At 39.1% G+C, this 25,002-nt stretch overlaps 1 protein-coding gene across 1 annotated transcript in view; it reads right to left on the minus strand.

Annotated features, from left to right (window-relative positions):
• Positions 1–25,002, minus strand: part of EFNA5 (ephrin A5) — a 222,904-nt gene that overhangs the window by 9,627 nt on the left and 188,275 nt on the right. Inside the window, exon 3 of the mRNA XM_051643670.1 lies at positions 26–91. Coding sequence (XP_051499630.1) covers positions 26–91 — 66 coding nt within the window. The remainder of the gene's footprint in view (positions 1–25; positions 92–25,002) is intronic.

Below are 25,002 nucleotides of genomic sequence, written 5' to 3' on the forward strand. Positions count from 1 at the left end.
TGAAAGCTTAATCTGAAGAACTTACTTGCTGACCGCACGAAGACCTTCAGCTTTAGACAGGATCTTCTTCCATTATCTGGGATTGCAGAAGCTGTAAGAGGGGAAGAAGGAAAGACAAGTGGAACAGTAAGAGAGTGAAAACACAAACCATCTTTTCTGCTAAAACAGAATATCCTTTATCTTCCCTTCATCTGAAGGGCTGGACACATGTCACAGAATAGAATCATAGAATCACTCAGGTTTGAAAAGACCTTTAAGATCATTGAGTCCAACCACTGACCTTACTCGACCAAGTCCAGCACTAAGCCATACTCCCAAGTACCACATCTAGGCAACTTCTAAACACATCCAGGGATGATGACACAACCACCTCCCTGGGCAGCATGTTCCAAGGTCTGACAACCCTTTCCATGAAAAAGTTCTTCCTAATGTCTAGTCCAAATCTCCCCTGGTGCAACTTGAGGCCATCTCCTCTTGTTCTATCACCAGTTACTTGTGAGACCAGTGCCTACCTCTTTACAATGTTCTTTCAGGTACTTGTAGAGGGTGATGAAGTCTCCCCTCAGCTTCCTTTTCTTCAGACTAAATAGCCCCAGTTCCCTCAGCCACTCCTCATAAGACTCGTTACCAAGGCCCTTCACCAGCTTCAGTGCCCTTCTTTGGACATGCTCAAGCACTCCAATGTCTTTCTTACATTAAGGTGCCCAAAATTGGACACAATATTTGAGGTGCGGCCCCACCAATGCCCAGTACAGAGGAATGATCACCTCCCTGGTCCTGCTTACCACACTATTTCTAATACAGACCAGGATGCCACTGGCTGCCATGGTCAGCTGAGCACACTGCTGGCTCATATTCAGTCATCTATTGATCAGAACCCACAATTCCTTTTCTGATGGACAGCTTCCAGCCACTCTTCCCCAAGCCTGTACCACTGCATGGGGTTGTTGTGGCCCAAGTGCAGGACCTAGCACTTGGCCTTGTTGAACTTCAGACAATTGAGCTCAGCCCATCTATCTAGTCTGTCCAAGTCTCTCTGTAGAGCTTTCCTACCCTCAGGCAGATCAACACTCCCTCCCAACTTGGTGTTGCCTGAAAACTTACTGAGGGTACATTCTACCTCCTCATCCAGATCACTGATAAAGATGTTAAAAAGAAGCAGTCCCAACACTGAGTCCCGAGGAACCCCACTTGTGACTGGCCACCAGTTGGATTTAACTCCATTGGCCACCACTCTCTGGGCCCTGCTGTCCAGCCAGTGTTTTACCCAGCAGAGCGTGTGCCCATCCAAGCCATGAGTAGCCAGTTTTTTCATTAGAATGCTGTGGGAAACAGTGTCAAAGGCTTTATGGAAGTCCAGGTAGACAACATCCACAGCCTTTCCCTCAACGACCAGGTGGGTCATCTTGTCGTAGAAGGAGATCAGGTTTTTCAGGCAGGACCTGCCTTTCATAAACTTGTGCTGACTGGACCTGATCACCTGGTTGTTCTGTATGTGGTGCATAATGAGACTTGAGATGATCTGCTCCATGACCTTCCCTGGCACTGAGGTCAGACTGACAGGTCTGTAGTTCCCTGCATCCTCCTTTTGGCCTTTCTTGTGGGTGGGTACCACATTTGCTATCCTACATTCCACTGGGACCTCCCCAGTCAGCCACGACTGCTGGTAAATGATTGGAAGTGGCTTGGCGAGTACATCCGCCAACTCCTTCAGTACTCTTGGGTGCAACCCCTCTGGCCCGTAGATGTGTTGATGTTTAGGGGGTGTAGCAGGTCACTGACCATTTCCTCTTGGATTATGAAGGTCTCATTCTGCACCATCTCCCTGTTTCCCAGCTCAGGGGACTGGGTGTCCAGGGAACAACCAGTTTGACTGCTAAAGACTGAGTCAAAGAAGGCATTTAGCACCTCAGCCTTTTCCTCATCCTTTGTCACTGTCTCCCCCTGCAACCAATAAATGATGGAGATTCTCCCTAGTCCTCCTTTTGTTATTAATGTATTTATGGAAAGATTGTTTTCTTGTCTTTGACAGCAGTAGCCAAGTTGAGTTCAAGCTAGGCTTTGGTCCTCCTAGTTTTCTCCCTGCATTGCCTTACTACATTTCTGTATTCCTCGTGTGAGGCCTGTCCTCTCTTCCAGAGGCTACAAACTCTCCTTTTCATCCTGAGCTCCAGACAAATCTTCCTATTCAGCCAGGTGGGTCTTCTTCCCCGACAGCTTATCTTTTGGCACATAGGGACAGCCTGCTCCTGGTCCTTCCTTTAAAACTTCCTTCTTGAAGTATGTCCAGCCTTCCTGGACACCTTTAACTTTCATTACTGTGTCCCAAGGGACTTTGTCAATCAGTCTCCTGAACCGATCAAAGTCTGCCCTCTGGAAGTCCAAGGTGGCAGTTTTATCATCCCTCTCCTTACTTCTCCAAGAATTGAAAACTCTTCAAGTTCGTTGTCACTGTGGCCTAGACTTCAGCCTCTGCATGTAGGGACTTCAAGTACACAAAGTACCTTGATTATGCAAAAGGAGGTAAAGAACTACAGATTTTATTTTAATTCATTTTTTAAATTATTTTACATGGAAGAAGTGAAGCACAAGGTATTTTCAATTTTTCATTATCTCCTTTCACCTTTCCACACCTTTTTCTGAAGAGGTGGTTTAATACAATTTCTGTTGTAATGCAGGTGTCTACTCTGAAAAATTATACTTCAGAATAATTGAGATCACTTAGAAAAAAGCTAGTCTTGAAACACCAGACCATAGGCTTCAGCCACCCAAAAAGGAATGAAAAAAAAAAAATGACACTGAAGGTGACAGTGCTAAAAATAACTATGTACCTGCTCCCACAAATTAGAAATACACACCATTCAAGTCTACAGCAAAATCAGCCTCTTTATACTTCAATACATCTTCCTTTGTTGAGAAAATACTTATCTTGCTTCAGTCAAAATGTGATTTCCCCATGTTATGCAACTAACAAATGAACACCAGCTTAGTCCTTCTTTCTATCCTCCCTCATAATTTCCCATTCAAAGTATTTAATTTTAAGAGTACTTACTGTATTAGGGAAAAAAGAGTAAGTGGAAACAACATATCTAGCACTAATGCAAAAAGATCATACACGTAAGCCTACTGTCAGCACCTACTTATTTCCCAGGAACAAGTGCTGCTTTGAAAACTTCCCTGTAGAACTGTGCTTGTCTAAAGATACATGAACATGGGGAAATACACCTGCCTGTCACCACGGAAGGAACTTCCTGGGTAATATCTGCCTATCTTGGTATGTTCCTAACTTTCATCAATTTTGAAATTATACACTGGCCTGCAGTTCAATACATACACTGGCAACCAAGCAACCTGACTTGGGCATGTAGATTTTCACTTGTAAAAGACCACTTGCACACGCTTTTTTTTTGCCCTTGCAAAAACCCTCAAAAGCTATAGGTGCCTGAATATTGCCTGAAGAACTGCAAAATAATTTTTATTTCATTGCCTAGTCTCCCTATCATTCAATAAGCTATGTACTAAGGAAGGAGAAGTTGTCTTTTACACAAAATGGCAACTATTGGAAACTCTTGATTTACAACAGATAACAAGGTGTTCGTTTCTTCTGCTTATCACTGTTTCATCCAGTTTTATTCTGTCCCTGTTTGTGACAAATAACTAAAATAATTTATCCACAGACATATGAATGCACATCTTTGTCTTCATGCTAAGTTCACACCTGAAGGGGTTCTCAGCTAACCTGAAATGCATTGTATTAAGTTTTTGATGATGTGTTTCCAAAACATGTGTCAGCTTTTTCCTAGAAGAACTTACCAAGAAGAGCCAGCAAATTCGTTACACCACAATAAATGCACAAACTAAGAGTCCAATGCAGCTAATGCTGTGGTTCTGCACCTGTCTGGAAGTGCCTTAAATACTGTTTCCCTTTTTTAATCAAAATACTAAAGTGTGTAGCAATGATGCTCCCCCCTTAACAATGACAAGCAATTAAAAAGTGTAACAGCTGGCTTTGCTGTAGGCTCTTACTTAACCAAAGCCAGAAAAACTCCCTCTACTGACATTTGCAGTAATTGTTGTGTTATTTAGGGCACGGTAATTGAACTGCAGGTTTATATTAAGGAAATGCCGTCCTTTTGTGGCCCTCACTGAACATATGCAACTGGCTAAATGCTTTTCTCAAACTGAACAGGCAGCTGTAGATTTCACAAAAGTTAAGAATTCTATATTCATCACCACATTGCTAACATAAAGGTGGAGGTAATGTTTCCCATGTTAGTAAAAATAAAGTCCATAAAGTAATTATATAATTAACAGATTTTTCCTGCACAGAAATTATTTCGGAAGTGCATAATGATAAACATTTATTTCAAGGCAAGTTTCAGCTTTGGTGATTACAGGCAGTGTTTTATGTCCACAAAATAAGTATGTTTGGACTCACTGCTGTTTATTAGAATGCGCTGTTAGTCAGTGACTAACTAGGATACCACTGACTAGCTAGGAGCTAAAAATATTCTATCTGGGGGAAAAGAAAAAAAAATAATAAAAAAGGACAACATTAATTCTTCGAACATATTTGTGTATGTCCATATGTGTCCATAATTTTTGCAACACGCTTCCGAGCAAACAGAAGCTAATGATTTGCTATAGTCGTTGCAAGAAAAATGTTAAATCCATTCCCTGCTTAAATATTTTTCTATCAGTCCTCACATGCATTTGCATATTATCAACCATATAATGAACTGCAGTCCTATTGCAATCATAGCAGTTGCATTTAACTCATTGTCCCAGAAACTGACGCAGTTTTAGTGAGATGTATGAAAAAAGTGTTTTTTTCCTTTACAGAGAAAGTATGTGCTGTTAGTGCTTGCACTACACCCATAAATATTCCTCTTTAATCAGTGTTTTACTCCTTCAGAAGGGATAATAATGACAAAACAAAACAAACCCAACAAGGGACATATTGTACTGCTTTGACATCTGCTGCAACAACAAAGAACAAGGTGATAAAGTGATACACTGCAATCTCTTCAGCTTTCCTGAGAAATTAAGAACTGTTTGCAAAGCCTAATGACTGCAAAAATTGTTTGCTGTTTTTTTTTTTCTTCCCTTCTTCTTCTCCCTCTTTCTCCCTACTTCTTTTCACCTTAAAAGAAAAAAAAAACACAGACCAGATGCAGCATTTGCATTAAGACCAGGGAAGAGTCAGGCTGGCTCTTAACACCCGTCCTTCCAGCAATAAGTTCAAGACAGTTGGCCACATTACACTTACTCAAGTTGAAGGCTGTAATAAAGTGGCTTTAATGGCAAACTCTTGCTGAACACAAAACTCCAAATAAGGGTGACTTACCAACCAGCACTTTGACTAACAGCTACAAAGAAACACCAAATAACCTAAGCAACACTGTAGAAAGGATGAAAAGCAGATATAAACTGAGAATAAAACCTAAAATAGGCTTTTTCTGGGGCAGAAGTAATACTGAAGCTAGGATCTAACAAAAGCTGAGGCTTACATGAATTATTTCTGGGATTCATGTGAAGCAAAAATCTCCTAAGCAACTGACTGCAACTGGAAAAATTCAGTCTTTTGACATCAGGACCTAAAGGTAGGAAAGAGTACAGAGTTAGCAGAAGAAATTTCAGTGGGTTTAAGGTGTTTTACTTTGCAGAAAAGGTGGGTTTCCAATGCAGCAGAAGGGCAGACTCCCTAACTGTCTCTTTCATGTTTGCATCTTGTTGCAAGAGAGCAACACTGCTGAACTCAGGGAATGAGAAAGATAATTGTTCTCTGTCAGCTAGGGTTCGTTGAACTTGTTTCCCAGGTAAACTATTACTACTGTTGCTACATTCCAGTTAAATTAGCTATATATAATAAAATGTGTTATTTCTCGGCAGTACAAAGAGAAATTTAATTCTCCTTTCTGCACAAAAAACTCAAACCGGAACAGGTTAGCTCCTAAAGCTTTGGTATTAGGCTTTCTATTCACCTTCTTAAAAGTGGTATTAGCCACAAAATAGAGACCAGTTCTGACAGTAGGAAGCCTCTGATGCTAATGGAACCTGTCTGAAGCAACACTTTCCATTTCAAAAGCCAAAATTCCCAAGAAAAAAAATAAGGCTACTAAAACCTTGCTGCACAAAAAGAAACCTTTAAAAAAAAGACCTGTTATAAGGAGCAGGAGAGCTTATATCCTCTTTTGTTCAATTAATTAATTTTGTTCAATTAGTTGTTTTTGTCCTGAAGACTCACAATGAAAAAGAGAAGAGCAACTGCAATGTTGCTAGTTCCTGTATTACATTACAATTCTCATGATTCTTCTCTCCTGCCTTACCTCACCTTTGCCAGTGACTTCATGACAATGTCCTGCTTCTGTCTTTTTAAAAAAATCATGTTTTAGACTTCATAGTTACACAAAGTGCACTCTAAAATCCCCCTGAAATCAGAAGATATATGCACATAAGACCTGATTCAAGCTGGGTCAAAAAATGGCCCCAAAAACAAATTAGATGAGAAAATTTCTCTTCTCTGAACCACTTCTGGCTACCATTTTTATAAAGTGTAATGAAAGCAAAGTCAGTGAAGACTATTCTTTCCTCACCTAAAGGCAAGCCATAAATATTTCAGTACTTGCTAACTATATTTAAATTAAAAAAAAAAAGAAGACAAAAAACAAAACCAAAACTGGCTCCCACTCTTAAGCAGTTCTCTGCTAGAAAACACATGGTGCATCATTAATATACTAGATAAAACTAACAGGTTACGTCCTTCCTCAGTCTGATAAGGCTCAGAAGAGTTAGTGACTGTAGGAAACCATAGACAGAGAACAAAAAGTAGCATACACAGAAAACAGTGCGGGATTTCTTCCCCAACAGTTTTGCTGTTGAATTTACTATGATAAATACCAAAAACTCTTCAAAGAAGTTATCAAGATATGGCCCAATCAACCTACAAAGCGAGCTAATTAAAAAGTAAATGAAAAAAACAGAAAAGTAACTTGGTTATCAGGTCCTGTTGGTCATGCGACAAAAGCTGTAATTAAGTATTTTCTTTCCTGAGAGAGGCAGCAGTTTGGCTGGCAACTAACTTCTAACCTAAGAGCCACATTTAAAAAGTGTCTCAACTGTCCTACTGACTGTTATTCACTGTAATCAGTGGTTTCCTCTGCTTTCCTCCTCATTCACTCTTAGCCTTCTAATTAGAGCATTGCACCTTTTCCTATCAGGCAAGTCGTAAAACTAAAAAAATAAATACATTAAAAAATCATAAATGCAAATCATATCCTCATTTACCACTACAAACGTATTTAATATTCAAGTCACAACCCTCTATGGGCCTATTAGCAAAACTGGAACCATTCAGTGTACAAAAAGCACTTGATTTATCTAAGTCAATTGGAAGGAACCTTTGTTTTAGAATGGGGGGACAGTGGTAAAGGAGCATCCTTATGCAGAAACGCAGGAACTCCACTGTCTTCTCATGGCTCTGATATAACATGCTACAGATACTCTACAGTTGATAATTCTCTTACTATTTTGCATTTCAAATTTCTATTACCACTTCACTTGGAGTATTATCTGAAAGATTATAAAGCAGTATTCATTAAACACTGTGGAAACAAGTCTGTTCTCACTATATTTTGGAAAACTGTTTACTCTTTTCTTCCGCTTTCTGCTAAGATGTTCAGCAAACAGGGTCTCCTTGTAGAGAAGATGTGAGAAATTTCACCAAGATTTCACCTCAGTGTATTGCAGCTATATTACTGTCTGCATTACACAAATTCTGGCACTGATAAGTGCTTTTCAACCACAAGCACTGAACAGAAGTATTGGTTCAGACGGAGAAGCCAACAGAGAATTTTGGACTTCTCCCCAGAACCCTAAATAGAGATGTCACACCCATATAGCTGGAGTGAACACCTAACACTGTTGCTCAACCGAAGAGGCTTGCATTTCTAACTTCTGTAATGAACTGGAGAAACACCACAAAGAGAGAACCTGCAGCAACCCCATAGACAGGATGCTGTGTGTTGTAAATAAGAAACTCATGTTTACATAGTCCTTCCACTTTCTTTGGTCATGTTAAGTTACAGTTTCTTCAGAAGAAAATATTTATGGCTGTGATTTGCCTCCAGCCCTTTCAGGCAGGATACCACTCCCATTACTCAAATTCAATATCCAAGTAACCTTCTACAACCTGCAAATCATAATTCCACCAACCTGAAGTGTTTTAGCATCCAATATCCTCTGTCAGCTACAGACATTTAGAAAGTTTCATTTTTAAGAAGTCATCTGCTTCTTTCTTTGTAAAGAAATGAGCATGTGTGAGAGCATTAAAAATGCAGTTTTCCATTTTGTTTGCCACTGGTGATATTCCTCAATTTGTGCAAGTGAAAAGAAAAAATTACCTATTAGTTGTTAGAAGACCTGAGCCTTTCCCCAGTAGGCTTTCATGTGATTGTACCATACAACATAAATGTATGCAAAACAGCCAGGTAAATGCAGAATTAGTTATTAATATTCTTCTCCTAGTTTAGATTGAAAAAAGTTACAAATTTACATAAATGGTACAACTGAAAAAATCAGCTAGGATTTAATGAATCAATAAAGCTCTCCTTTTTGTGCATACATGAAGTAAGGCTCACACTCTAAGACTACAAAGTGGTTATGAAATTTTTTATCTAAAATAAGCTACCTGAATGGAATTACCAATCACTTTCTCCTTTTAAGTGTTAAAATAAAAATCAAAAAGAGATAAATATGGTCCTATGGAAACCACAGCTTTCACCAACACTTGAGTTTAATTTTTAAACGTGTCTTTGAATGTCTGCTCTTTCATTCCAACATAACAGCAAAGGTTTTGTTCTGGTAGCTTAAACATGACTCCGTGCTGAGAAAATCAAAACACTGCATGTCCAAGATTTACTAATTTCTCAGACCTATAAACAAGCACACTTCTTCACTAAATTGTGACTAAATTTATTTGCATCTTTTCTACGGCTTGAGTCTACCATCTCTCTGTATTTAGTCATCACCAAGACAGGAAGGATGACAAAAAATTATTGAGCAAGTTCAAGACTCAGAAGTCTCAGGTCAACAGAGAATCTTGCCTGGAAAACCACCTGATCTAGGACTGCCAACAACACTTGAAGAAAAAATTACCTAACAAGGAAAATAACTATAGAACAAGCAACCAGATGCAAGGTCACAACTATTACTGCCTATGGCTTTATACAGGCAAAGTACTACAGATACTGACATTTCCAAATTAAGTTTTAAAATCCGCAGTATTAAAAGGACACCTATTACATATACATATTTTGCTTTACACCAGCATGCTCAATTACATCTGTGTACAGGCTAAAACAATCATACTGTATTTCTATACTCATCTGTGTGTACCTAAATGCCTACACAGATGCTCAGACTTCTATTCTGCATTTCATGCAAAATATAAATCACAAAAGGCACAGCAATAAAGAAAAAGAATTGATAAAAGCTGTGTGCACAACAGCAAACATTGTGAAATGCTGCTTTTATTTCCTGTGTCTTATACCTCATTTGCACTGGCTTTGCAATGTGTAAAATCACTGGATAATCATGGCCTATCTCACAAGTGACTCAGACCCCCTAAAAATAGCCTAGTAAATGAAAATTACTTTCCAGACAAATTATATTTTAGTGAGAATTCCTGAAAAAAGCAATACTTTCTGTTTCTGCATTAGCACTTAATGCTGAATTAACTGTCCTGTTGCAACTGCTTGACCAGGAAGAATATAATTTTTCTTGCAGTTCCTAATCCATTGCAGCTTGAACATCTGGCTGAGGGCTGCATTAATAGAAAGTAGGCTTCATATCAAAATCATACAAAACAAAATCAAATCCTTTTTGGTAGGAGACGTAAACCACAGACACCCCATTTAATTCAGTCATTTGTCCAATTATTTCCTCTGTTAGGGGACTTAGCATAGTCTAGCTCTGTATCTCTCTCAGGAAGGTGCCTTATCTGCTCCAGAGGGTGATTTAATGACCTGTTGGTCTGGCTCGTGTACTGGAGTCAGCCATTTCAACTGCAGAACACCACAGCACACCAAAGTCCAGTCCTTCACAGTGCTGAACACATGCAGATGTGAAAGGCAGCTGAGGGCTCATGTGGGGCAGAAAGCATCACTTTGGATCCAGTTCAAAGCTTTATCACCATCACAGTGATCATCTGTCCTCCCCAGTTGCCAAGCCCAGTTCACTTCGGGAAAACACAAAATCACCTCAGTGCAGGTAGCACGTTTCCTTTTCACCTTCAGCATAACAACAAAGCAGAGATTTCAGCTGCAGGAAAACCCCATCCTGTGTGAGATGTTACTCTGAACCAAACCCTGAACCAACAGGAAAACCAAGCTCAGCTGTTCTTTGCAAAGACTTTTTTTTTTTTTTTTTAATTTCATAAAAGCAAGAATAGTTATGTTTGCTTATGAATTAAGGCAAAGCTGCCATCTAATAGGAGCCTGAGCTTCTCTTGCCTCTGTAGTGTTTCTTCTCAATAAAAAACAAAGCTCATGTGGAAATAAATAAAAGGCATATGTCAGTGTGAATAGACTTACAGTTGCACATAAGGCGCTGTGAATTACAAGGGGGTACAGAGAAACAATACATCATATAGTTGTTCACACACAAAATATCTGCAGGCCTTTCTCTCATACAAGGTTTCTCTTTCATAAATGAAAACTGTATTGCATACCATAAAATAAGGGCTAACATATCTGCACTAGCACAATATGAATGACTAATGTAATACTTTTCTATTGCTACAAATCAACACTTATTAACTAGAATGAAATAAAAACTTCAGATCTGTGAATACTGTTTTCAGTGGCATTAACAAAACCAAATAAAAGTTATTATACAGCATTAAGACTGTATTAGAGTAAATTGTTAATAAAACAAGTTAATGCTATCAAATAGAGCACTTAGAGAAAAATACATCCTCCTCATGCTTTTCATAAGCACTTTTGTACTTTGGTTTTCCCTTGGTATGCCTAAAAATAAAATGGTTTCCTTCAAGCAGGCTATCCATTTTGCTAATTTCCATCTCTAAGAACTAGAAATAAGTAAATCCTTTGAAGAGACATTAAAGTCCTATTAGTTATGACCTTCTCTTTTTGATCTTTTTAGCAACATGTTCACCCACATGAAATTTGTGGGTATTGTATCATATTACTAAACCTCATATACTTTAATGGCTTTCATATTAGCTGTGTCTAGCTTTACCACTGCTGACAATATAACTAAAGCAGAGGGAAGCATTCCATTCTACTGCATTTTCATGGACTTGCTGCTATCTTTACGATATTCTAAAACGTTTCTAGTTTCCTATGCTATGCTTGTAAATTCTGTCAGTTTATAAAAATACAGAAGTAATTATAAATCTTGTATTGTGCTAGTAGTGTGACACACACATAGATGTGAAGTTAATTTTGTGATTCACCTAAGCAAAACAACAAAATATCTTCTTTATAACTCGTGGCAGATGAAGAAGATGTAAGTGCAGGAAGAGATCTTTAAGGAAGCTGCCTTAGCATCAGGGGAAATTTAGAAAAAAGCACAGATGGTGTTGTTTTTTAAAATGAAGGCCAACCGTAAGAATAATGCAAGTTTGAATCTGTTTGAGTGCACATGCATGCCTCATAGTTTGCAAATGCACTGCTTAGAGAGAATATCATTGCTCAAGTATTTCTAAAGGGGTTTTTCTCTTGGCAAAGTTCTAAAAGTACCTTGGCACAGCCTTTACAAAAAATGTCTTTATGCACAATCAGCTCTTACACAGATAAATCCAAATTTAAGGAGGATGGAAATATGAAATAAGAAAGATAAAGTTTGTAAAATACACAATAGTTTACTGTAGGTCAAGCCCTGATTCTGACAAGTAAAGATTCTCAGGGCAGAGACCTTCTGTTTCATTTAATGTACTACAACGGGTCTGAGGCCATGACTTGAGTAGACAACAAACATAACAGTAGATGCCAGGACTGTATTAATAACATTACATCTTTATCAGATAAATTCCCAGGTTGCTCAAGTTCTGCAGAGGAGCTTTTCAACCTTCCATCTCTCCACCATATGAGCCAGAAATTTTTCTACAATCCTTAGAAGGATTTCCTTAACCTTTCAATTTGTCACCTTTGCTTTGGGGAATTATGGAACACATGAAGCTGTAGTTTTCTCTTTGACCAAAATTTGACCACTGTATCAGGAGTTTTATTTAAACTTGTAGATACCTGCTTCTTTCTTTTACTTGTCTAGTTTACGTTCTGTGCCATAGGTTGCACTCACACTTTGAAATCATAGAATCGTAGGGGTTGGAAGGGACCTCTGAAGATCACTGAGTCCAGAGCACGAGTATCTAGGGCACATCACACAAGAAAGCATCCAGACAAGTCTTGAAAGTCTCCAGAGAAGGAGACTCTGCAAATTCTCTGGGCAGCCTGTTCCAGTGCTCTGTCACCCTCATAGCAAAGAAGTTTTTCCTCATGCTGAGGAAGAACTTCCTCTTTGTAACTTGGTGCCATTTCCCCTCATCCTATCACAGGGCACCACTGAAAACAGACTAGCCCATTCTTGACATCCACCCTTCAGGTATTTATAGGCATTAATAAGGTCCCCTCTTAAATCTTCTCAAGACTAAACAGCTCCAGGTCTCTCAGCCTTTCCTTGGATGTCAGATGTTCCAGTCCCTTAACCATCCTTGTAGCCCTCTCTTGGACTCTTTCCAGTAAGTCCCTGTCCCTCTTGAGCTGGGGAGCCCAGAACTGGACACAATACTCCAGGTGGGGTCTCACTAGGGCATAATAGAGTGGAAGGAGAACCTCCCTTGACCTTCTGGCCACACTGCTCTTAAGACATCCCAGGATACTATTGCCTCTCTTGACCATGAGGGCACATTGCTGTCCCATGGATAACTTGTCGTCCACCAGGACCCCAAGGTCTTTCTCCGTGGGGCTGCTTTCTAGCAGGTCAACCCCTAATCTATACTGGTGCATGGTGTTTTTTCTCCCCAGGTGCAGGACTCTACATTTATTCTTGTTGAACCTCATTAGGTTCCTCTTTGCACAGCTCTCCAGTCTGTCTACATCTTGCTGAATGGCTGCACAGCCTTCAGGTGTATCAGCCAACCCTCCCACCTTCGTATCATCAGCAAACTTGCTGAGGATACACTACATCCCCTCATCTAGGTCGTTGATGAAGATGTTGAATAAGACTGGACCCAGTACTGACCCCTGGGGAAGACCACTAGTCACAGGTCTCCAACTGGACTCTGCACCGTTGATCACAACCCTCTGGGCTCTATTGTTTAGCCAATTCTTGATCCATCTCACTGTCTGCTCTTCTAACTCACTCTTCCTGAGCTTATCCACAAGGATATTATAGGCGACAGTGTCAAAAGCCTTGCTAAAGTCAAGGAAGACAACATCCACTGTTCTCTCTGCATCTATCCATTCTGTCACACTATCATAGAAGGCTATCAGATTAGTCAAACATTATTTCCTCCTCATCAATCCATGCTGGCTACTCCTGATAATGGTCTTTTCTTCCATGTGCTTAGGAACGACCTCTAGAATAAGCTGCTCCATCGTCTTTCCAGGGATGAAGGTGAGGCTGTCCGGTCTGTAGCTACTGGGGTCCTGTTTCTTGCCCTTCTTGAAGACTGGAGTGACATTAGCTTTCCTCCAGTCCTCAGACACCTCTCCCTTTTTCCAGGACTTTTCAAATATGATGGAGAGCAGTCTAAGAATGACTTCTGCCAGACCCCTCATCTGTGTATGAAAAAAACCAATCTATGTGAGAACAGCTGCAGACTCATCAAGGAGAACTGCTTCTTTCTCATGAATTTGACATGTTTCACCTATGTCAGAAAAGGACTGTAGGCTGTCATAACTATGACTGCGGGAAAAATCAAGAAAACCCATGGGATGGCTAACCTTTTATTTTACTCTGCCACAAAGCAAAATATGCAGCACTCCAAAAAAACATTCAAACAAACAAAAAAACCCAGTCTCAGACCAAATATCTGGGGCACGGGGAAGCATCAGATCTGCAAATATGTGTGTACTGTTTAATCTCTGAATTATACAACATAGTATTGCTGGCTAGAAGGCCAGAGAAAAAAACCTCAGTATGCTTACATGGATGCTGCAGTAAAAGCTAAGGCAGTCACCTGGTACTGGGCTGTCTCCCTCTCACATCTGCCTCAGGCAGCAGCTATCCTAGACAATGGAGACACATGGGGTCCAGCACACCTCAGCCAGGAAAACAGTAAATCTGTGTCTGTCTCATGGCCTCTTTCAGATTGCACAGTCAGAACCAGATATAAAAGGATCTCTCTTGTTCTGTGACTAGTTAATTTTTAAGATCTCTGTAGACTTCCAGCTCATCTTATAGGGATCTCCCTATAATTTGTTCTCTAGTCAAGTAAGAGTGCTTGTGGTACACCCCCACATTTTTCTATTATCTCCTTGTGAAATATCTTGCACAGACAATAATACTTATTTTATTGGATTAAACTGGATTTTTCAGGTTTTTTGAAAGCCCATGAGATGTGTAATCAAAACCAAAGCTGGCACTGAAGCATCCTAACTACAAAACCCAGCAAGGAAGTTTTGTACACATTTTGTAGACTTCATATTCTCTACAGCACCTTCTTGCTAGGAAAGTAGAGATAATGTGAAAAGTTCAGAAGACAGAACCCAGACTGGCAGAAATATTTCACTTCTGTCTTTAATACCAAGATCAAATACAGAAAAATTGACCCTCTATTTGTAATATGTCATTCCAGTTCTGTTTGAGAAAACATCCTGAATTCCTCAGAAGGACTGAGGGGGGCAAGGGAAGGAGGAGGGGGAGAGGGAAGAAAAGTTTTGTGGTTTTGGTTTGTTTTATTCAGAAAAAGCATGCTCTGGAACAGAGCTGTAGAAAAATAGCAGGTCTGAAGCACCACCCATGCTAGCTGCTTTCTGCTAAGCTGAAGTGACCATTTTCAGATCCTTTCAAACTATGGTGAAAAGATCATTACCATGCTACTCCAGGGAAGTCAGTTCTGCAAGTGAGCTTCTTTGTTATAAATATGGAACAGATGGAACCAAATCTATCTGCTCCATATGAACAAAAACCTCACAATCTAGCTCTCTTTATTAAAGACTCTACTTAGCTCCTTTATAGTACTGGCTTTCTGTGCACTGCTGTGAGGTTTTGACTTTATAGAAAAAAGCACTTCATAAAAGCAATAGTTCTTGCTCTTAAACCAAAAAGCAGCCTAAGAACTGCAGAAGATTAATGCAGAGTTTAACATGGATGGCTTCTTGGAGATATGCAAATATTCAATTACTATATTTTTAAGCTAGAGAAAGGATTTTTTTCTGAGGAGGGAAAATAACCATATGTTGTAAAGACGGCATTAATGGCAGTGAAGCACATAGAAAATAGTATGCTACTCACTCTAATAAAGGTTGAATCTAACTGTGCTATTGCAATAAAGAATTATTTTTACATATGTAAGTGTTTATCAAGATGACATTTCTGCAAATAAATACGCATCAGTGTTTCAAAACTTGACTTTTCTGGTAGGAGACAACTCCCCCAACATGAATACAAGAAAGATTTAATACATCAATGGTTCTCCAAATATTGCATCCAGTTGGGCCAATTTCCTAAGACTTATGTAAACTGCATCAATATTACACCAATTAATTTTGCAAATTTAAAATATGCATAAACTAGAGTGGAAACCAAGAGATGTACTTGTGGACTCTACTCATTCGCAGTAGAGTTAAGCAGGTATGGGTAGAGTGTCACTTCTCCCACTACTAGAACAGTAACAAATCTGTATTTCTAGCCACTCATACAGACAGATATGGTTTATATCAAATTCTCACAAAAAAACCCCATGAAACAGAGGTTAGCAGCCTATTTTACTCAGTTTAATATGTAAATACTTTTACTGTCTGGTTGCTTTTTCAGAAGTAATTGAAAAGGATTCTGTGGCAGGATGCTTTGATTCTGACTCAATCAAGTCTTCAGGCAAATTTCTCCCTGACATTATAGACACAGGTTGCCTGAAGTTGTAACCTTTGTTGGTGGAAGGGAACTAACCTTGAAACAGCTAATGAAGCAGATGTTTTATACCAGATCAGAGAATAGGAATACACAGGCTACTGCAAATAAAACCCTTCTCCTGACTCTTCAATCATTTCAATTCCCTGCAGTGTGAAATATGAACTTGCCAACAAATGGCTGGTATGCTATGCAGCACAACAGGGAGTGCAAGTGCCAGAGATGCACCAAGGGCTGGAAAACTCCTTCATTAGGTCTGTTTTTCAGTCCAAGTGTCAGCAGTGGTGGGAGCCACCTCCAATGGAAGGTGATGGCATTTGTAAAGACAAGTTTCCAGCTGCTCGAACTATCAAAAGTATGTGTATTTGCTCGGGAAAGGAGGAAATTCATGTGGCTGTATCCACAGCTCATGGTTATGAGTGGCTCATGATGAAAGTGGGATTCAAAAAAAGTATTTTTCTTTAAAATTTTCCCACCGGACTGCTTACAAAAATACCCACCTACAAGCACACATAGAAAAATTCCATCAACTTAATGTCAAAGCTTTGCTACACAATTTATGACAAAAGCTCTTTGGGAAATCCCATTGTTAATTAATGGATCACCTTCAAACGAGGAGGCCCCACCACCTTTGAGAACCACGGTGTCACCTGAGCAACAGGCCAAGACAGCCCAATTCACCAGCTCCCTCTGATATTGCTATCCCCATCTGGATGTTTCTGTCTGATTGAAGCACTGCCTGCCTAGAGACATACATACTTGCTCTTGAGAAATAGCTGTTTAAAAAGTTAAATGGAAAAGAAACCTTGTACTTCCATGTCAGTTTCCATCCACATCATCACACAATGACTCTGTGTTTCTAAGCTAACAGGTGCACATTGGCTTAAAAGGAAGGAATAGCTAACAATACTAGACTATCTTAGCCCTTGATTGTCGGAGAGCAGAAATGGGGCTCAAGTTGGCAAGAATGTTGTATCTGCACTTAAAAAAAAAACCCTACAATAAACAAACAAAAAAACCTGGTAAAGCTCAAACATACCATCCAAAAGATGTTTACAATTCATTATAGAGATCACATTTTCAGAAGAAGTCAGTGTTTCATGGGCAAAACATTTCAGAAATCTGGCCAACTATTTGTATACCTAAGTGACAGCTAAGTACCTCTAAAATTTTTACTCTAATTGGAAATGCTAAGTGCTTCTGGCATATAATCTGTAATATACAATCTATTTATTTTAGCTACTTTTGGACTGGGATCACGGATGAACAGGATTGAAGAAGCATATGTACAATTTACATAGAATAAATTACATATATTGTATCTACCCTGGGTTTAGGTAGATTATGAGGGGTTTTTTTTCTTTTTTTGAAAATCTGTGTGTTCAGATGCATTTACTAGCAGTCTCCTAAAGCCTAAATAAGGATTCCACTCCAGTGGAATGCACCAAAATCAATGTCTACTGATGGTCAAGTCTAAAAAGACTGAAATTATCAACTAAGCTGTATGGATAGTTGTTAGAAACTTCTTTTCAGAAGTCCAGTTAAAGTAAATAACATTAATATTTTAAGCATTCACTATACATACACAGTATCTATTTACTTTCCAAATCTGAAGCAAATCCAACAGTGGGAAACTTCTGTCTATAAATAAAAAACAAAACTTGTTACTTCATGAAATGGCATAGCAAAAAACTTATTGCTCCTGTTTGTGTCCCACCCCCACCCCAAGCTATCATTTCACTGTCTTCTTTCTTCAGCCTAAAATAGAGTTGCTGAACAGCTAGGGCGATTTCACAGTACTTTCTATTGTTTTATTATCAGCTTTCATTGCTGACTTCATTGTACATGTGCTTATAATTTTACATCATAGTTATAAGGGTGCAGTGCAGTTAAAAGGGTGAAGTGCAGACTTACATGTACATATTAGCACAAAGAATAATGTTCACAAGCATTTTGTGGAATGGCATATGTCCTTGTGAAAATCCAGCTGTACTCACACAAGTACCAAAAGTGTAATTTTAATTTATGTTTCTAAAGCACAATGTTCCTCATCCTCATATGTGACACAGCTCAGAAAATTTTCTCTTCCTTTTCTGCCTAGGACTTAGATGTAGCATCAGGCAGCCAAAGAGATTTATTTTTGGCTTAAGACTATTTTTCACTCAAAATATTCTCTAGTTCACTAAAATGAGAAAGTTGTTGGCAGAAATATCTCTTCTCAGGTATTAAGAAATATTAAGAAAAGGAAAAAATTAGATAGTATTTTATAATGGCTTTTCCCAAGTTCACTCTTAATGCACATCTTTTAGACCTCTTTGAAATCAAGAATGGATTATTAGGTTTCCAGATTATTCCATAATTTCGTTGGAAGCAACGTTATTGCTTCCAATGAGGACAAGAAGCTGGTGTGGCCGAGAAAAGAGCAGTTCAAGGGTATGAGAGTACACAGCACCCTCAAATCTCCCCCCACAGCAAACATCATTACCCAGAACTAGGTTCCACATAACCACAAAGCTGCTGGAAAAGGCAGGTTTTCATTCAGTTAAGAAGGTAGCAATAGCATGGCATGACACATAGTTTGGATAACTCTACTGAAATCGAACATTTTCTGTTTTGCATATTTCACTACATAAACTGGAGCACATCTGTAAATAACAGTTCCTTCTGCCATTTTCTTCAACATGAGAGTCTTCATTGGGAATGTTTTTCCTGTAATGCACATCTATTACCAGGAAGAAGTGGATCAGAACTAAGCACAGCAGGGAAGTAAAGTTAAAACCTCACAGAGTTAAAACCTCTACCCTGAAAAGTATTGCAAGCAGTCCCCTATCTAAACTAAGGCTGAATTTATTTCTAACCTCATTTTCACTTAAGAAAGCACAAGTTATGTGTAGTGATAATAGCATGCTTACATTGAGGACAAGAAAGAACAGCTCAGCCCACAGAGGAGAATGATAATCTAGTTAAAGTAGAATATAATTCCCAGAAGGCAGTTCTCTGGCATTTTCTATCACAAATACCTTTCAGGGGAGTAAAAATTATGTCTATTTTTAGTTTGACAAAATTAGCAATTTTATAATAACAATAACTAAAGCATATCACACAAAAAGTTTGGTTTTTTATGAAAGATTTAACTAATATGTGACTTTTCATGTTATTATTTTTTTAATATCTGTGTATATGTATGCACATATAAGAGCACACAATCCATACACTTGTAGCTGCTAAATAAACACATGATAAATACATAAAAATAGGTCAGTGAGTATAGAAGCAAACATTCTTACAAACATTTTGTCATTTCTGAAAGAATGGTATGTCTGAGCCAACACCAGGGAAAAAATAGTAATAGGTTCTTCACTAAGTAGATTCACTGCATGCTTCACACACGGTTATATTAAGACATGGATATCATAAAGTTCTCAGACTGCAATTAAGTAATCAGCTGCCCTTGTTAATTTTGGTGAAAGAAGGTGCATATTAACTCCATGTTACAGGAGTTCTATAACCTCCATCAGACAGATTCACTCCTATGGAAATTTTTTAAGTTTGATGCCAAACAGAAGCCTTCCCTACTACAGTTTCAGAATTAGCCACAGTTTCCCCAAGTTTCTTGGGGGAAAAACACTACCTCTACTAATTTTCTCATGCCCTTTCTTGTAAAAATATTTCACTGAAAATAACTGGAACCTAATGACGCTTCAGAGGAGTCTCTGTGAGAGAAAGAAAGAATAAGAAGAAATGTTATGTTTGAGACTAGACTTTACTTTCACAGGATCCTTAAACATCCAATGGGATGTTTAATCTCTCTGTAATTAGTTTTTTTCTCCTTCAACCCTTGTTCGTCTCCTTTGCAGCAAGCAGCTGATTTTTCACTTCTGTTTTGACTTCCTTTATGTTATACCATCCTAATATGCAAAAGTGAGAAAAAAAATCTATCATGTCTGTTTGTTAATTCCATGGAACATGGTAAGCTTAAAAAGTAGTATGAAAGAATATTGATTTGTCTGTCCAAGACACATGAAAGTGTGAAGGTGTAAGAGACTAAACTGTTGTTATGCCTCAACATCATTCTGAAGCAAACCACAGGGCTCCTGTGTGCAGGACATGAAGCAAACCACAAGGCTTGAGAAAACTTTGCATGCAGGCTTGCTGCTATGGCTTAACAATGCTAGATCTTGCTATTAAGCAAAACAAGACAGGATGTGCTGCACCTGTTAGCCGCAGTATCTGCCCAATGTGCATCCTATCAGAGTGCATCCACTCAGGACAAGAGATAAAAGCCTGTTACGGTGAAGAAGACTTGCAGAAGATGAAGGCAAGCTGCGAGAGACAGCCTGGCAACCCTGTAGAGACTCGCTGGCAGTCTGTGCATGCGTGCTGGAGGTAGAAGATAATGCAGATCAGCTCCAAGTATCTCCATGCCTTTTTGGAGAAAGGCAAAGGCAGCAATCATAAAAGGAGCTATAGCCTGACAGCACATCAAAGATCTTCCCCACCAACCAACTGAAATTTGCAGACCATCAGGATGCTGCTGGATGTGTGGTGCTGACTATCCTGTCTCTTGCAACTCTGCATTTCTGCTACTTTCTTGACTTTGCTTGTCTCCTCCTACCCTATTTGCACCTGAGGTTGTTGTTGTGTAACTTTAATACAGTTTGGTGTGTATGAGACAATTGACCTCGTTTGTGTCTTAATTTCGCCATTGGGGTCACCTCGAATCTCCTTTGACCTGGTCCAAGACAGAAGGTTATATTATCAGTCTGCCCTGCATTGCTGCTAGACTTTCAAGATTAATTTTGAGCTCTTTCTTATAATTCTAGTCATTTATTCATACCCTGTACAGAGTTCATGGACCACTCCTACAGTAATCCACAGAACTAATTGCAGATGCACAGAATATGTAGCAGTCACATGTACTACTTTTTTTCTACTAGGGTACACAATGCCATACTGAGGAGAAAAAAAGGAAAAAAAAAGGCATGATCGAAACAAAAAAAAAAGGAGAAAGCATGACGACATGCTAAAAAGTCAGCTAGACATCTCACTTCTCCTATTGGAAATGCAGACTTGCCAAAAAATTAAGAAATGTGGGCCTGGTTTGTTTTTTAACCTCATTCTGCTTTGCCGATTAACCTGTTTTTGCTCTCAAAATGAATTACACCGTCTTGTGTCTCCACTGTGTAATTTTATCAAGGAGGTGATAAATCATACTGGCAGTGACAGTCCATGCTGAAGTGGAATGTATAGTAAAATACAGTTTTTCTCAAATGAATTGCTGAAACCGTTAATCTTTATCTAAATGCCCATAATAATGTTTTGTTCTCTGTGGCAGCAGGGAGTAAAAAATGTCTTCCAGAAAGCATTTTGGCAGCCATTCTGCTTGTTAATAAAACCTGGAGAAACACTGGTGATTAATATAAATTACTAATTCCACTTATAATGCCTAAACGTGACAGTGACTAACTTACACCATTTTGCTTCAGCTGCCAGTGAGTATTTCAAGTGGCACTGTGAACAAAAACTGCTGTTGCACTGGTGTATGTTTTTAAGTTACCACAAATGCAGCACTAGAGATGAGAAACTATCTCTGGCAATATTTTCTAACCATACTGGCCGATTGCTCTGCTTGGGCTAGGGGAAAAGGGTCAGCAGTGAAGGGTACCTAACATCCTCCTCTTAAAAGATGGAAGCGACACATTTTGTAGAGAGGTGGGAGCCAGTCACAACAAGCTGTGAAGCAATGAAGTGACTGCTGCTTCTGCTACCTAGTTGGCAGCAATTTTTAGTGCTACAATGGGAGACAGCTAAAATCCTCCCAATTTAAGTTTGAAACTCAGTACTGCAGTAAAGCATGTGGGCTGGAATGTGGGCACTTCACAGCACAGTGCTGAACAGCTGCCAAGAAGACACTTCATTCCTCAGGGACAGTCTTGTGATCACACAAATTACTCCAGTCAGACCCAGGTAAGTGACACAGCACTATCAATGGTGAAAAATAGATAATACCTGTATTTCAAGGTTTCAGACAACTGGTTTGACAACTAATATCTTCATCTTGTTATAAACATACATTAAACATGGTCTTACACTTGACTGTTAAACTGAAACTCCAGTAGCATTATAATATGCCTGTTTATATTCAATTGCTAATAAAATAATGTAACTGCTAATAAAATACTAAGTATTGTGAAGTATAAGAAAATTTAAGCAAAGAAAATGCTGAACAATAACTTACCCATGTCAATTGCTCACATGTGAACACTCTAATCACCCTCACTGAAACATAGTTTTATTTCTGAACAAACATATGCTTTGCTTCTGCACCTCTGCAAGAAACACTTTCTCTACCTTGCTGATGTGCCTGTGGAGTTTTGAGTATGCCATTCCTCCCTTCTACTTCTTGTTGCTATTTACAGAAAGGACCTAAGGAAGTCAGATCCAATTTCCATTAAGTACCAAGGGGAGCTGGAGACAAAATTCCCTTTCCCTCGGGTAAAACAATTCATGGAATAACAAATTCATGAGTTACCCATGCATCACCAGCCAGAAACAGAGAAGTGTTAATACTAAGCCCTCTTCAAGACTAGAGGTAGCATTCTCTTGCAAACCCTGGGGTGCTTAAGAAAGACATAATGTCTTTTTTAGCATAAGGCTACTTTATTTCTGTTCAAGATTTCTCTGGCAGAAATACATTTGCATGGGTAAAGACAGCAAGCCCTGCTGCAGCTGCTGCTAGGTATCCTGACTTCAGTCCCAATACAGGGTTCTATGCTGTAACAGTGCATTCTTCAGTGCCTCACAGCTGCTATCTCCTGCAACACCCTAAAATATTACAGAGGAGTAGTCGACATGCATTTTTTAATAATACAGGCATCAACATTCAGGAAGATGACCCAGTATTACTGAAGGTAGACATGTCAAAAACCAAGTAGTAAGAAACCTACTTATGGTCATAGGATAGTCGTTAGTAGATTCAACAGAAAGATAGCCTGATACAAACTTACTAAAATAGTTAATTTGCTGTAGTTAGTTAGCTGAACGGGTTACTTTTAAAACAATGTGCATTGTGAGACTGTCAGTCTATTATGCCAAGCATCCTGCAGGCTTATAAGTCCTGTAAGTCTTATAACACCTGTTGTGCCTACAAACAACACTCATGTTGATTCTGACCCACCTGGGCAATCCACCAGTGGGAGACTGGAGACAGGACCAGGACGAGAGACCAGGACAAAGACCCAGGACAAAGACAACAGAGGACTAGAATCAACAAAGACCCCGACAGAAGACCCTCGAGCACGCACAATTACAAAGATAGCCAATTCCAGGAAATGGAATGACTACATAAAAGAATTCTGGGAACTCAGTGATATAAAACTGAATATGCATGGTTTTGGTGCATATTAGTTGGGCTCTTTTGCTGACTCATCAGAGCACTTATGGCAGAGAATCCGCAGTGCTACCCAGCATTGCAATAAAGAATGCCTGCTCAATAACAGCTTGCTTGTTGTTACTGGGTCTTTATCTCAGGTAAAGACAAACCAGCTGCACCTCACCTCCTGCTGCGGTGAGGAGTGTTAGACAGCAAGGGGGTTTGGAAGCTCTGAATTTTTGTTTCACTACTACCCCCACCTACAACTCTTAAAACACAATGTAGGTTAAACTGTTCTGGTGTATTTTTCCCTGAACACATTTTGACCAAGACTACAACTGAATTGTCAGGACTCTTAAAATTGATTAATATATTGCCATTCAGGTTATGCTTCAAATAATTAAGATAATTTCTTTCCCAGAAGATCAGCAATGTTGTTCCCCATATCCGTCATAAGGGCCCTGGTTACTTTTGTGCATAGAGCTATGGCACAAGTGAAGTCTGATATACCTTCAAGCCATTCTGCAATTCCCGAAAGCAGTGCTGTACCTAGCTGGCTATACCACTTGATACTTTAAATATTAAATATCCATTATTTAAAAGGAAATCCAGGGAAATTTTAGTCAGTAAAAATCTCATTTGGCCAATGCTGTAGATCTGAGGATGACTTTCTGCTTTCCTGAAGGAATATGGTAACATTTGGAAGCTTGAAAAGATTTTTCTGAAATTTTTCAGAACAGAGCAGTTCTATGTATTTCTGAATACTCTGTGAAGAATCTTATTCTGTGTGATTTATATCAACTTGTCAAGAATCCTGAAGATACAAGCATTAACTTCATGTGCCGTTTTGAGCCCAGGGTCTTGGCCACCTTGTCTGAATAGTATGCACTACTGGGGGAAAAAAAGAAAGTTATTGAGAATTCTCTAACATTTGCCTATTTCACAGCCTCCACTAGTATCAGAGGGTTAAGTAGCTTAGAAACGAATGTTCTTCTTGTAAATCCATGTATTTATGAAAATGTGGAGTCGAACATTGGATATTAACTTAGGAAAAAAGATGATCCGCCAAATGCTCTGCATCTGGAAACATTTTTTCATTGAAGAGGAAGTTTTATTTTGGTCTTTGGGTTGTGGCTACACATATATGCTTGGTTTGTATCATGTTACACAGAAAGTATCAGCACACAAAGTGCTGAAGTGCCATCTTGGTGGGTTAGTCTGAGGAACAGGGAGACTAACATGCTGATGACATGGCAGCAATGAAGTACAACACTCTTATTCCAAGTGTCTCTGCTACATTATAACCATTTCTGTAGGCACCTGCTCCATGTTACAAAACGCATACTTCCAATACAACAGCTCATTAAACAGGTTTTAATTTCCTCAGAAGTCAAACTAGAACACTGTTACAGGGTTTTAAGTCCTCCCACAATTGTTAATAATACTCTCCATTTCTAAGAATCCTTTCATCTACATGCTTCACTTTATTAATCTTGTATCATCCCAGTGAAGTAACAGTGCAAAGAGCCTCATCC

The sequence above is a fragment of the Apus apus genome, chromosome Z (genome assembly GCF_020740795.1).
Source record: "Apus apus isolate bApuApu2 chromosome Z, bApuApu2.pri.cur, whole genome shotgun sequence".
In the NCBI taxonomy this organism is placed as follows: domain Eukaryota; kingdom Metazoa; phylum Chordata; class Aves; order Apodiformes; family Apodidae; genus Apus; species Apus apus.